We start from the raw sequence: 14,958 nt of genomic DNA on the forward strand, positions 1-14,958 counted from the left end.
GGCTGTTGTAAATAGTGCTGCAATGAACTCTGAGGTTCATGTATCTTTTCAAATTATGGTCTTTTCCAGATATATGTCCAGGAGTGGGATTGCTGGATCATATGGTAGTTCTTTTTTTAGTTTTTTAAGGAACCCCCATACTGTTCTCCATACTGGTTGTACCAATTTACATTCCCCAAAGGTATTTTCAGTAAGTAAATTGATAAGCATGAAGGCCTAATATCTGCATTTTTTTACTAGCCCATTTTTTCATCAAATATATCAAATATATGTAAAATAAATTGGCCACATTGAGTTTATTTCTAGGATAATTAATTGTACATGTGTTTACAAAAAGCAATGACTTCTTGTGCCTTCCCGGACTCCTCTATTTTCAGTATTAATGAGTCTTCCAACATTCATAACCTGCTTCCCTAATTAATTTCTCCTCCATAGCACTTACCACATCTAATATTCTGAATATCCTAGTTACACATATTGGGTTTCATGTTTGTCTTTTCGTTTTGAATGTGAGGCCATGGGGGGTAGGGAACCATTGTTTGTTTTGGCTAAACCCTGGCACCTAGAACTGTGTCTGGTATGGAGTAGGTTATCCATATATATTTGCTAAATGAATGAATAAACGAGATGTTCCAAAGATAAAAGGAAAATCTGCAGAGAATTAACCTTGCCTATTTTTCTAGTGTAAAATATTTACATTATAAATAATAACACCACTTATTGTGTGTTTATCATGTGTCAAGAAATGTTCTATGCAGTTTCCGCATTTTCACCTACTTAATGTTCAAAACTGTGTATGTATGTACTATTAATGAAAGCATTTTACAGATAGAGGAAGCGAAGCATAGGAAAGTTCTATACCTTGCCCAAGAACAGATAGTTAAAGCGTTAAGTCCAACAGTCTGAGTCTGGAGCCTGTGCTTTTATCTCTGCATTGCCCCTCAAAACAGAGCCACTTGAAATAGAAGAGTGTTAGATTTGATTCTGGTGAGAAATGTTTCCTTCCTAAAAATAGAAAATGTAGGAAGTTCTTTCAGTAGAACTTTTAGGAAGTTCCCTTCCTAAAAGCTTCACAGGGACACACAGCCCAGAGTCATGGGGTCACAGGGACCATGGATCACAGTGGTTCAGCTTCTCCCAGTACTGTAGATTGAATGTCTGTGCCAGATTCACATGTTCAAAACCTAATGCCCAAGAAGATGGTATTAGGAGGTGGGACCTTTGGGTGTTGAATTGATCATGAGGGCAGAACCCTTATAACAGAGATTCCCAGAGAGATACCTTGTCCTTTCTGCCATGTGAGGACAATGGTGAGAGGTTGGCAGTCTGCAACTCATGAAAGGAACTTCACCACAACTCAACCATGCTGGCACCCTGATCTTAGACCCCAGCCTCTGGAACTGGGAGGAATACATTTCTCTTGTTTATACAGTCTGTGGTATTTTGTTAGAGCAGCCTGAATGAATGAAGATACCAAAGAATGAGTTGCTCTTACAGATCACACTTCATTATTATGTGAGCTTAATTGTATATATACTTTCTCACTCTTTTCTTATTCTGTAAGCCCCATTCCTTTCCTACCCTGACCTGAGTCAAGTTCTGGTGAAGGATACACTCCCTGATGTGGTCTAAGTTTCAGTAATCTGATAATTTCTTTGGAACAACAACAAAAAATGCATATATATGCATGTGCCGTGGGTATTTTGCAATTTGTACACGCCCTGCTGAAAAGGAAGGTGGAACATGCTTTCAGTTTCATACCACACACCAAGGCTAAGAGAGAAAAGCCATGGCCGGTGAGTTTCTTTCTTGAGAGAATAGTTTTGGAAGGGGTTGGCTTTTGCAGAAGTCATAATTAAGTTCTGTGAATGTTAGGTGAGCAGAACAGAGGGAGTGCAAAGAGAGGGAGCGGTGGGGGCAAAGGGAAGGAGAGAAGGGGCCCAGAGACCCCACAGTCTTTAAAAAGGGAAGACAAGGTTCAGAACGGAACTGGGCTTTACTGGCTGGTATCCTTCTGTCATTTTGCAATCTTAACTGAATTCTTAAATGTCATAGTCTGACAGAGGATGCAGAATTGGCATTGAATGGGTACCAGCAGTTGTAGTCCCCAAAGGAAATGGACAATCACTATTTCATTATTTTATTATGTACAGTTGAATAAACATGAGGCATGTTATGATGACCCCTGGTTTTCAGGTACTAACTTGGAGGTAGCAAATCTCAGTCTTCAAGCCACTAGTGAGCATATATGGGTAATACTGAGGGAAGAATAGGAGATATGGGTGTCCTCAGGATTACCACACTGTGTGGGGAGGGACATTTTATTGATTAAATCTAAAGGAGGCTATTCTCCGTTGCTAATATGAAAGGAAAATGAGGCTGTTTCTGTGACTTGAGGCATCCTTGTGTTTCCAACAGACAAGGTCCTGAAGGAGAAGAGAAATCTGTTTGTCCATTCAGTGGGCTTGGGTACAATAAATGGCTTGCTGGATGAACTATTAGAGAAAAGAGTGCTGAACCAGGCGGAGATGGAGAAAGTAAGAGATGAAAATTCTACAGTTGTGGATAAGGCCCGAGCTTTGATAGACTCTGTTATTCCGAAAGGGTCCCAGGCATGCCAAATTTGCATCAGTCATATTAGAGAAGATGACTCCCTCCTTGCAGGAACACTGGGGCTCTCCTCAGGTAAGGGTCAATGACTCAGACTGAAGTTCATGTAGGCCATGTTTCTTTATGCCTAACATCTGATTTCTTCATTGGTCGTGTTAGTTTGCAAACAACTTCCCTACCTCTGGCCTCAGGGCCCCATTTCTATATCAGTGGTCATTTTGCATCCCCTCTGTCTCTTTTCTTCTTTGTTCCTGTTCTTTTGGCCTTAGTGGCCTTCTTTTGATTAAAGCTCATTTCCTATCCTGAGTATGTCATAGCTCATTTGTTGAAGGTCATGAGAACAGTCTTGAAAAGCTTCATACTGTATCCTCTAGTCCTCCTAGCAAGGCACTATTGATTTATCTAGTTAGTTAGTTAAAATAGTTAGTTTAAGCCTAGAGGTCTCTAGGAACTTATGTAGTCATCAGACACAAAGGTTTAAGGTCTGTAATCAAATACTTTGTCCAACTTCTCTCCAAAATTTTGCTCTCCAGGTGGAATAAAATATATTTCAGGGATAGTGGAACACTCAGAGAATAATTTCAACTTTTACAGAAAAGTAAGGATTTTAAGCAGACTCTTTTAGTTGCCCCCTTGCATTTTCTTTTGAATAAGATTGTGCACTAGCATGGCACTCTGCTGGGGACCATTCTCAGAGGCCCAGCCCCCCTACTCTAGTCTCCTGAGGGCCCAATACAGGTTCAGCCATCTGAGCTGCCACTTCTGTAGTTCCCTAGTCCCTCCATTAAAAAAAAAAAAGACAGGAGCTCTGATGCACTTACAGTTACTGGTTTCTTTTGTGCTTCTGGGGGTCATTCAGGGGAAGAAGATGTTATTTGAAAGCAAGAAGCCATTTTTTTCCTAGGGATTGAGAGAAGCCTGTGTCCCTCTGAGTGACACAGCAAATGTTTTCTGTGTTGAATTTCTTTGTGTGTTTTTTTTTTTTTGATACATCTTTTACATTAACCCCTGCCTCAAGAATTAAAGACAATCAATCAATAACAGTAAGGGTCTAGAATATTTGTACAATAGCCAAAGTGTCTTCTTCCTTGTCATATTTCTTTCAACTCATAGTCCTTGAACCCTGGAGGTACTTATACAACTCGTGATAACTAATTCCTGGAGTCTGCCTCCCTAGTTGTCAGATGATGCCTTCTCTGTCAGGGTTGTCATAACTTGTTTCCTCCTCATCTATTTGCCAGTTGTTTCAGGGCGCTAGTATATGATAATTGGATGTAATATTTAAATGTACTGTAAAGGGAGAGATATAAAAAAACTTCTTAGCAGACACAATACTGCAATAACAAGGCCTCCTCCAGAAAATGTTCTTGAATTTATTGATGGTTAATTTAGTCCAGCAGTCTACATGGGAAACTGCAGCCTGCTGCCTTGGACTTGAAGTTTTGTGGGATGTCCTATGGCTCTCCTCCATTCACAACAGAGACATGAACCATATTTTGCCTATGGAAATCTTGTCTTCAATAGGTACTATGAGAGAAAAACTTGGAGTATTTTTCATTTGTTGGCTCATGCCAATTCTCAAGTTTCTGGAATAAGTTTCTCAGGTGTGTGTTGCTACATTGAGATCCTTATAAAACCTTAAATAAATTTAATTTCAATTCTTGTCCTTGAAATTGACAATCACAATGCATAGTGACCCCAGAGTAGATATGAACAGATTTGAGTGAGTAAGGCAAATGCAGATTACAGAGGCTGTGTGTCTAACACATTGGGGTAAGAATCTTCAGAGACTGTGACTATTTTTATGTCCTTCATCTTTCCTCAGGTTCACAATCTGGAAATTATCTTAATACACAAGAATCCCAAGCAGTGGTTCCTCCTTTCCCAGGTAATGGTATTTTCAAGGCAATGGCATTCTTTGAACCCCACTTTCCCTGACCTTTACTACAGATTAATGGGATGAATCCAGGGTGAGGGGGGCTATGAGCAATTCTCACAGATTTATTCTATACCCTTTTCTCTTCTTAATCTACTGTGCTTTAGCAGGAGCTGTTTCTACAGCTTCACTATCATGTTTATACCAAAAAATTCTGAATCTGGATCTCAAATCCTGACTAACCACTTGAGTGCCACACTTCACTAAGTGTCTACTGAACATATGCACTCATATCTCCTGCAGACACATTTAATCTACATGGGCCCAGAGATAGCCTGCCATCATTCCCCCACCTTGCTTCCCTTCCACTTTCCTCTATCTTGATTAATGGTGCCACCATCACCCAGTTATTCAAACCAGAAACCTGAAATTATCTTAGACTCTTTCTTCTTCCTCACTTCCAACATTCAAGCAGCAGCCAGATTTTATTGATTCCTCTCTCAAATTCAGGTCTGTCCTTGCATTTCGATTTCTACAATTAGATTTCAGAGCCCCCATTGCTACAGTGTTCCATAATTCTCCAGTCATAACTCTCAATATATTTTTCTTGTAATTTTTTTTTAGTAAATACATCCTTTTCCCTCACAGGACTTTAAGCTTAATGAGGAAATTGAACATATCTGATTTATTTATAGATACCATCTAATAGAAGTTGGCCTGTAATGTGTATGAACATATATTTGTTAAGACTATTTCACTGAATAATGTGGCCAGAGTCACTACTATTTGCTATGCCATTAGAAAATATTTAGCACGTGCCAACTGTGTTACAGACCCTATTCTATAAACTATTTAGAGAGTAATGAATGAAACAAGCAAGGGTCTTGCTTTTATTGAACTTATATGAGTATATGAATAGTGAATGAATAGGCATTTAAGAAGCTCCACCATCAAATTAAAGCCAGTCATAACTTTAGGGATGGAAATGACACTACACATATCTGTATCAGTTAAGATGATATGGAATGTTATAACACAGACATATATTTATAATTGTTCAGATATGATAGAAATTTTTTTCCCAAATCACAAAAATTCTAAAATGGGCAATTTTCATCAGAAGGCAGCTTTCCTCCAAGTGCTAATTCAGATACCTAGGCCTCTTCCATCATATGGCTCTGATATCTGCAACATATGATGTCAGAATAACTGTGGTAATAACAGTTAAGTTAATGACATTGGAAAGAGTATGTGGGATCATTTGTGAGAGATTTTGCTAGGCTTGACCTGGATGAATTACACAGTATTTCAGCTTGTATCCCATTGTCTAGAACTTAGTTATATGGTCACACCAAGTCACTGGATTGGTTGGCAATATAGATCAGTTATGTGTCAGGGAAAAAAAGAATAAAGTGTCTTGTTGAACAGCTAGCCAGTCTCTGCCACAAAATTTAAATGAAAAACTTTTCATTCTACACAGTATTGAAGGTAGCACAAGAAATACCTAGGTCCCAAATCACAAAGAAGTTCTTAAAAATATTTCATTTCTCTACCCTGAAAATGTTGGTCTCAGCTTTATTGAATCAAGGTCAATATGCATTAGGTTTCTTATTAGCAAACCTTATATTTGTCTGAATCCAGCCTCTTGCTTACCAAATAATCACTGCTTTACTTGTTCTGGAACAGTATTTCATCCACAGTTGTGGGCAGATTTCATCACAAAGTGACCCTTTTCTCTTAAAATAAAAATACTCTTAATTTGGAAGAAATTTAGAGGTCACAGAAGCAAATATTTCAGCAAGTTTAGAAATTACTCTAGTGAATCAGATAAGGGTGCATATTTTCTTAGCTATTTCATGGGATGGGACACTCACTATATAACCAAATGCCATAAGAAAAATTAGTTCTAATAAAATCCAAATATTTATCTTTAACTTTGTCTATTGTTCTTCAGACTCCTTTATGAAGGAATACATTTCTTCCACATAATAATGATTCCTATAGTTTTCTCAGATATATCCATTCTAATTATCTCTTGCTTTCTCCACAGTCAACACACTTCATGTTACCTTGGCTTACCTGAATATACAACAGTTTCTTCAAATTCCTCTTCAAAATTGAATATGTTTCTTGTTTGAATAGTTTAGTTTCTAAAGAATCTTCCAAATATCAAGAAAACTTATTTCTATTTTGAAACAAAGATTATGTTAATTTCTTTAGAAAATACATCACATTATTCGATGATGTTGAACTTGTGATCAAAGAAACCCCCAAGGCTTTTGTCACATGAACCACTGTGAAAACTCTTCCTCATATATTTGTGCAATCAATGCTTAGTGCTGTAAATCTCTCTAAGAGTACACCTTGATTTTAGTATTTATCATTCTATTTCATATTCATTCTAGTTCACGTATTCAATATCTTCTCCTTCTCACTATATGTACACACAGTAGAGAGATCTTAAAGGTTAGGACAAAAGCTCACTTTCTTTCTTTCTTACTTTTTTTCTCTCTTTCTTTCAAATCTCTAATGCCTACTATCATGCCTGTTAAGCAAATAAATAACTAAATAAATAGATACATAAACATATGTTTTTTTAAAAAATCATTGAAATAGATTCATTAAGGTCTACCTCCGTTATCCTAAGCTTTCAATTATTTGAAATACATTTATATCTTAACTATTTTATCTAACATATTGTTTTCTGAGAATTTTATCATGCATGGCCTTAAAAAACTCCCTTTCAATTATTTTAATGAAAAAGATTTGTGAAATGCTGATTCTAAGAGATGAAGGGATATGATAACTGTATCACACCACTGGAAATCTCTGGCTTGGAATATATTCCTTTAGCAGAGATGCATTTAATGATGCTAAGGACTAGTCCAGGATTGTCTTCCTAAAGATTAATTTCCTCCTCCGTGGCTTCACACACAGATGATTCTAGGAGGAGCACCAAATGAAACATTCAGGAATGCCATTATTCATAATGTTTCTTGTCTCTTGCAGCTCCTCAGGCAATGCAGGACAACCCAGTTAAGCTTGCATCTTCAGGGCCAGGAGGGAACCTCAAGCTTTGCCCCCTAGAAACAGCCCAAAGGATATGGAAAGAAAAGTCAGCAGAGGTGCTGTGCTCAGAACATAAGGATCCGGGTGAAATATACACTGGAGACCATTCTAAACTGCAGTGTTCTGCCTTAGAGCTAATTTCCTTGAGAGGTTCTGGAAAACCATTCTGCTCTTCCCTTACATAAAGGATTCCTATTCCTAGGTTTATGTAGAGATTTCCAAGTTTGGTCCAATCCCCTGAGTAAATAATTATAATAATAACAACAATAGTATCTATTTAATGCTTAATATGAATCAGACACTGTTCTAAGGAAGTTGCAAGTAATAACACCTTGAACCCTCAAAATAACCCATTTTAGAGATCAGGAAACTTGAGACATGGATTGTTAACTATTTTGGCTAAACCAGTAAGTCAAGGAATAAATTTTAAAATTGAGTCATTATGACTCCAAGCCAGTTCATCTCACACAGCCCTACCTCTCAAAAGTAATTAAATCAAGTGCTCAGCTGCCATATGAGCATTTGCAAATGTCATTCCACTTCTATGGTAGGACTCATTCTCCCTCCCTGTTTTTATCTATGGTTCAAGAGATTAGGTTTCTAGGTAGGACTAAGGGAGGAGAAGCTGTCTTATACCCTCAAGATGAATATTTAATTAGAGAGAACAAGACTGTTCACCCAACCTGCATTTCTTACAGATTTACCCAATAATGGAAAGGTCAATCCGCACACGTATTGCCCTCATTATCTGCAACACAGAGTTTGAAAATCTTCCCAGGAGAGATGGAGCTGATGTTGATATCAGAAACATGAAGATGCTACTAGAAGGTCTGGGGTACAGTGTGGATGTGAAAGAAAATCTCACTGCTTCGGTAAAGTCTGTCGTAATGTAGAGACAATGGTCATGCCCTTTATATTCCTAAATAATGTTAGAAAGATTGGTTGTAGAACCAGAAACTTAATCTCTTGACAGTCTAAAATCTAAATTTGTTCTTGTAGGGTACTTCATGCTTCTAACTTAGAGTCTTTTAGCAAGAATCTGGTAAAACTTTTAGCTGGGAAGTTTTCTATTAATTCAATAATGTCCACAGCCAAACAAATAAATAAATAAATAAATAAATAAATAAATAAATAAATAAATAAATAAAGTCCCTTACGTTCTACTAGAAATCCCTGAATGGCATCCCATAACACTTTCTTCACCTTTCTGTGAATTGAAACTTAAATTTTCTTTTTGTATTTCATTGATTTTCATATCATCCAGGAAATCCTTAATGTCTCTTTATTGGATTCCGAGGTGCCATGATAACCAATCACGTAGTTCAAAATCAGTGGTATGTCTCTTCCAGGACATGACTATAGAGCTGAAGTCATTTGCTGCTCGCCCAGAGCACCGGACCTCTGATAGTACTTTTCTGGTGCTCATGTCTCATGGGATCCGGACTGGCGTTTGTGGGAAGAAATACTCTGAAGAAGTCCCAGATGTATTAAAAGTCAACACCATCTTTCAAATGTTGAACACCTGGAATTGCCCAAGTTTGAAAGACAAACCCAAGGTGATCATTATCCAGGCCTGCCGTGGTGGTGAGTACTGATGTCTGTTAGAACACAGACGCTGAGGTTTTGATCTCATCATCTGTATGTATCCAGTATTTTTCAGTTCCTTTGAGTCTACTCAAAAAAGGCTACAATCTTGTTTGGTGACAGTAGATGTTCTTGGACATTACAAACAAGATTGTAGCTTCTATGAATTGTATGACTGGTTGGAAGATATTTGTTCCTTTTTCAACTGAGATACCACTTTTAATCTTAAGACTTTGATACTTGGTTGGGATACTTGGATGGGATATATTCATTTGAGGGTTGAGAGAGATAAGATAAGCCTCTTAAGAGTTGTTGAAAAGATAGTTTTTGAAAGGTATGTATGTATCTGCATGTGAATTAAAGCTAATGACAAATAAATTAGTAAATATGGTTGAACAGATGTTTAGGGGAGAAAGGTCTCTTGACTACTGATAGTAACAAGGGACCAAATCTTGTCTTTCCAGAGAATCAAGGGGTGGTATGGCTAAAAGATTCAGTAGAAGCTTCTGGAAACTGTTCCTTATTGGCTCCAGAAGATTTTGAGGATGATGCCATTAAGAAAGCCCACGTAGAGAAGGATTTTATTGCTTTCTGCTCTTCAACACCAGGTAATGGGTATCTGTGTAAGACACGTTTGTGGGCATTATCAATGCAGAAACTCACAACCATCCATTAGAGTGTGGATATCTGTGTTGAATTTTCATGAGACTCTTGAAGATTAACTCAAGCCTTCCTCTCAGTTACACCTTCAATTCCCCTTATCCATGGAGACCAAACACATATACATATATTTTTACTAAATTAGTAACTAGTAAACTCCCATGGTGCAAAGTATTTTCCTGGACTCTGAGAAATAAAAAGAAACTTATCTACACTGAAGTAAATTAGAATCTGACTCCACATACAAAAAGGTTTACATGTTGGGATCACTCAACAGTTAAATTTGCCTAGACAAGTATTATAAAACTGTGGTATTTATAAAAGGGGTAGGGAGAAGGAGAAAAGCAGACAAAGCATATTGAGTCCCTAAGTTAAAGTTGTTTCAACCAGAAATATGGAGTTTATGAAACAGAAACAACCTGAATGATTCTAAGTCTAGGTTTTAGATTAAGAGTACTGCCAATTATATTTTCACTCTGTCATTTAGTACTCTGTATGTAGCTTCTTTGGGCTTTCTTTGAATTCCTCGCTAATATATGTGAATACAAATATCATTGTTGTAAGGATTAAATGAGATGATAAATATGAAATATTGAGCATGACAGAGTAAAGTACACATTAATTGATGGCTACTATTAAAGATGTTTCTATGTTGTAACTTAATTCAAGGTTTTACCTTGAGTTACTTTCCATATAAAGGTTTAAATAAAAGTCATCCACTATGTTTTGGAATTTCTTGGACATTAACATTCTCTTGATTACTTCCAACCTTAAAGACTTGCCTCTGATCAAATAGTTTAATTTCCAGATTAATTTCTATAATAAGGTGCCATCTCTCAGGAGATAGCCTGCTTTTGCATTGTGTTGATCATAACTTTTTTTTTAAAAATCTTTATTGGAGTATAATTGCTTTACAATGGTGTGTTAGTTTCTGCTTTATAACAAAGTGAATCAGCTGTACATGTACATATATCCCCATATCTCCTCCCTCTTGCGTCTCCCTCCCACCCTCCCTATCCCATGCCTCTAGGTGGGCACAAAGCACGGAGCTGATCTCCCTGTGCCATGCGGCTGCTTCCCACTAGCTATCTATTCTACATTTGGTAGTGTATATATGTCCAGGCCACTCTCTCACTTCGTGTGTTGACTATATCTTGATGTAGAAATCAATTTTTTTTCAACAATTGAAAACAATGACACTAGGCAAAACCTCCACACATTTACAGTTTGCGTATATTTAGCAGACTTAATATTAGACATAACTATTTTTTAAAAATCCTTTGATCCCAGCCTTCCACAAGGTGATTTACCTCTGGCAATTATAGGCTTTGTAGCCCCCTGTCTTCTTGTCATCCATCTTGGTGATTTCTGTCTCCTTTTCATTCACTTTCCTCACCTTCCTTTCCAGATGATTCATAGAAACTCCAGTTCAGTTGTCTCCAGTTTCCACAAGTAAACCTAGCTTCACATTCTCTGGTATTAATCCCAATTACATTGTACATAGTGCTCTTCTGAAGAAAAGTGACCATCCCCTACCTAATTTCACAAAGAACTTACAGAGATACCAGCCTGCAACTCTCTCCCACCTACTTCCTTTAACTGGAACCAGCTTAGTAAGACAGTTGTAGTTTTAGATAGGATATTAATCCATTACTATTTTACATTTTATTACCATGTTTATTGGCAAAAAGGTTTTTAAAGCATGTATCCATGTTAAATGCACAGCTATTGATACTTTTCTTATATATTACTTAGTATAATTTTAAAATGGCTTCATAACTTCTATGTCCCTACTATTTTGTATAATTATTCTTTTCCAATGTCTTTTCCATAAGACTGTTTTTTCCTCCAATAGAATATGATCTTTCCCTCTTAAATTTTTTCTAGGTATGTACTTCTTTTCTGTTGGTACCATTTTCATATTTAGTTAATATTTTCTTTGTCTAAATACCTTATGATCAGTATCATTTGATTTTAATTAAGTTATAAAGTAGATAAACTGAAATATTATTAATATGATTACCTTGTATAGACTGGATATTACATATCCTATGTTCTCCCAGATCCTTGTGATACATTACATCTAATATGAAAACATATCTTTGTGGCAGAAATTATTACCCTACCCATTGCAGTCAAAGCCATTGCATTTCAGAACATATAATTAACTATCAAGTCACTAAGTTGTACTCCTGGGATCCACACTCAGGTATTTCTTTCTCAAAGCCCAGTCACTCCCCTCCACCCCATTCTGCCTTTCTCTCCTTGTCTACTAGACTTGTGTTTCCTTGAACTCAGAGACTGTGCTGCCCTAACATCTGTACCTTATATAGCATACTTCATATGACTTTAACAATTGTCAAGTATCAGTGAAAATATACACACTAAATGATGAATATATTCACTTAAAAATGACATACAGTCTGTAGGAAACAACATAAACTCAAAAGCCTGCCTCAGCTGGAATAGAAATCCTAGGACTCCATTTTTGTGGCCAGGCAAGACCTTGCATGAAATTTGGAATGTGCTTTTTTCACAGATAATGTTTCTTGGCGACATCCCATATTGGGTTCTCTTTTTATTATTAAACTCATTGAAAATTTTCAAGAATATGCCTGGTTTTGTGACCTGGAAGAAATTTTCCGAAAGGTAGGTGCTAGATACTCCTTACACTCTACTTCCCTGTTTGTTCTAATTGGAAACCTAGGGAGCAACTCTGGACATGTTTTTCTACTAAAAACTGCTCTCCATTTCAAATGAGTTTTGAGGGTCTTTGGTGAGTCAGCCAACCTGGAAGCCAGTTCCAAGTTTTATAACCTAGAAACCCCCTAGAAAACAATCAATTATTTTAACTCCCCTCTTTTCTGAATAGACAAATGAGTGGACTTTAATTTGCTTGTGTCCATATCTATTAGATTCAGTAGATTTTAAAAGCATGGTCATTCCATCCTTAGATATATATATTGCTGATTTGTACAGAGGCACAAACTTTTTGTTTTTATCACTTATTTTGCTATACTTTTTGCCATTTTTCCAGCATAAGTGAAAATCCTTCTACTCAGGAAAAAAAAAAAAAATCTACAGACCTTCTTTTACTTTTAGGTTAGATTTTCATTTGAGCTGCCAGATGGTAAGGCACAGATGCCCACCGCTGAAAGAGTGACTTTGACAAGATGTTTCTACCTCTTTCCAGGATATTAAAAAAGTAAGTTGTAGGGACAGATGTGTGTGTGTGGTAGGAGTGGGGTGAGGTTGGGGGAAGAGTGCTGAACTACATCCTGGTCAAGATCTCAAGGTCTAATATAATAAACTGTGGATAATGAAAGGATGCTTTTCTGTTGTTTAGTGCAGAGCACACTGCACTCCTCTCAAAGTTCTGCAGAGATAGATGGCCCTTTCTCAAGGTTAGCTGATATAGATTGAGAGGTGACCAGAGATGATGAAAGCTCAGTTTTAGATGTTCCTCCCCTCTACCTCAGCAGGGCAATATTTAGACATAACATGAGCTCTTCCCTCTTATGAGTCTGTGTGACCCCTTGGTAGAGTGATTTTATAACTTGAATTTCTTTTAGCAGAATTCATTTTTTTCTTTTATTTCCTCTTCCTTTTCTGTAGGAAGCCAGGAGTTCTGCCACTCTATACATGTTTTGGGATCCTGTCAGCAGAAAAGAGACATTTCTTTAAACATTCCAATAAATCTGAAATAAAAATGAAAGTGTCATTTTTTTTCTTCACCACTCCTTGAAGGCAGGGGATGGAATTTGGAGCAAGTAATGGATTTGGAGTCTTTAGACTTCATAAGAACTGAACTGGCTAACACCATTCTTTCCTTCTAGAAACAATTTTGCTAGACTTTCTGCTTTAGGAATACAGAAAAAATTACAGTAGGTACCTGACTTCAAAGAATTTAGAGCTCAACAAGAGAGATTAAGAGAAGGTAATGTAATAAGTAACTTATCCAAAATCCCAGAATTTGGGGTGAAAAAGTCACGACTACAGTTTACATAATTCTAACCCTTCCTTAAGGAATTTCAGGAATGCAAAGTAATTTTTTCCTTTTTTTAATTTGGGTATAGTCGCTTTACAATGTTGTGTTAGATTCTGCTGTACAAAGAAGTGAATCAGCTATATGTATACATATATTCCCTCCCTCTTGGATCTCCCTCCCACCGCCCCCCCCCCATCTAGGTCACCGCAGCACAGGAGCTCCCTGCACTGTATAGCAGGTTTCCACTAGCTATCTGTTTTGCACATGGCAGTGCACGTACATCAATCCCAATCTCCAAATTCATCCCACATCCCCTCTCCTCACCATGTCCACATGTCCGTTCTCTATGTCTGCATCCTTATTCTTTTATTTTTGACCTGCAAATAGGTTCATCTGTACCACTTTTCTAGATTCCACATATATGCGTTAATATATGATATTTATTTTTCTCTTTCTGACTTACTTCACTCTGTATGACAGTCTCTAGGTACATCCACATCTCTAAAAATGACCGAATTCTGTTCCTTTTTATGGCTGAGTGATATGCCATTGTGTATATATACCACATCTTCTTTATCCATTCATCTGCCGATGGACATTTAGGTTGCTTCCATGTCCTGGCTATTGTAAATAGTGCTGCAATGAACATTGGGGTGCAGGTGTCTTTTTAAATTATGGGTTTCTCATGGTATATGCTCAGTAGTGGGACTACTGAGTCATATGGTCGTTACATTTTTCAGTTTTTTAAGGAACCTCCATACTATTCTCCAAAGCGGCTGCATCAATTTACATCCCCATCAACAGTGTAAGAGGGTTCCCTTTTCTCCACACCTTCTCCATCATTTATTGTTTGTAGATTTTTTGATGATGGTCATTCTGACCAGTGTGAGGTGATATCTCATTGTAGTTTTGATCTGCATTTCTCTAATAATTTGTGATGTTGAGCATCTTTTCATGTGCTTTTTTTGATATTGAGCTGCATGAGCTGTTTGTATATTTTGAAGATTAATCCCTTGTCAGTTGCTTTGTTTGCAAATATTTTCTCCTATTCTGAAGGTTGCCTTTTTGTCTCGTTTATGGTTTTCTTTGCTGTGCAAAAGCTTTAAGTTTTATTGGGTCCCATTTGTTGTTTTTTTGTGTGTTTTTATTTTCATTACTCTAGGTGATGAGT

At 37.1% G+C, this 14,958-nt stretch overlaps 1 protein-coding gene and 1 long non-coding RNA gene across 2 annotated transcripts in view; one reads left to right on the plus strand and one right to left on the minus strand.

Annotated features, from left to right (window-relative positions):
* Positions 1–14,958, minus strand: part of LOC137772660 (uncharacterized) — a 53,367-nt gene that overhangs the window by 26,730 nt on the left and 11,679 nt on the right. The window lies entirely within an intron of this gene.
* CASP1 (caspase 1) lies at positions 1,785–13,514 on the plus strand. The gene is made up of 10 exons (XM_068556717.1): positions 1,785–1,796; positions 2,419–2,685; positions 4,436–4,498; positions 7,496–7,611; positions 8,254–8,427; positions 8,905–9,139; positions 9,604–9,747; positions 12,339–12,448; positions 12,902–13,004; positions 13,415–13,514. The coding sequence occupies exons 1-9, from the start codon at positions 1,790–1,792 to the stop codon at positions 12,998–13,000; spliced, it is 1,215 nt and encodes a 404-aa protein (XP_068412818.1). The 5' UTR covers positions 1,785–1,789; the 3' UTR covers positions 13,001–13,004; positions 13,415–13,514.

This window comes from Eschrichtius robustus, chromosome 11 (assembly GCF_028021215.1).
Source record: "Eschrichtius robustus isolate mEscRob2 chromosome 11, mEscRob2.pri, whole genome shotgun sequence".
In the NCBI taxonomy this organism is placed as follows: Eukaryota; Metazoa; Chordata; class Mammalia; order Artiodactyla; family Eschrichtiidae; genus Eschrichtius; species Eschrichtius robustus.

Excerpts from the sequence above, each read along its gene's own strand:
- CASP1 (XM_068556717.1), top strand. Across the intron at positions 4,499-7,495 it reads AGTGGTTCCTCCTTTCCCAG|CTCCTCAGGCAATGCAGGAC; the intron begins GTAATGGTATTT and ends TGTCTCTTGCAG. Across the intron at positions 7,612-8,253 it reads GGAAAGAAAAGTCAGCAGAG|ATTTACCCAATAATGGAAAG; the intron begins GTGCTGTGCTCA and ends CATTTCTTACAG.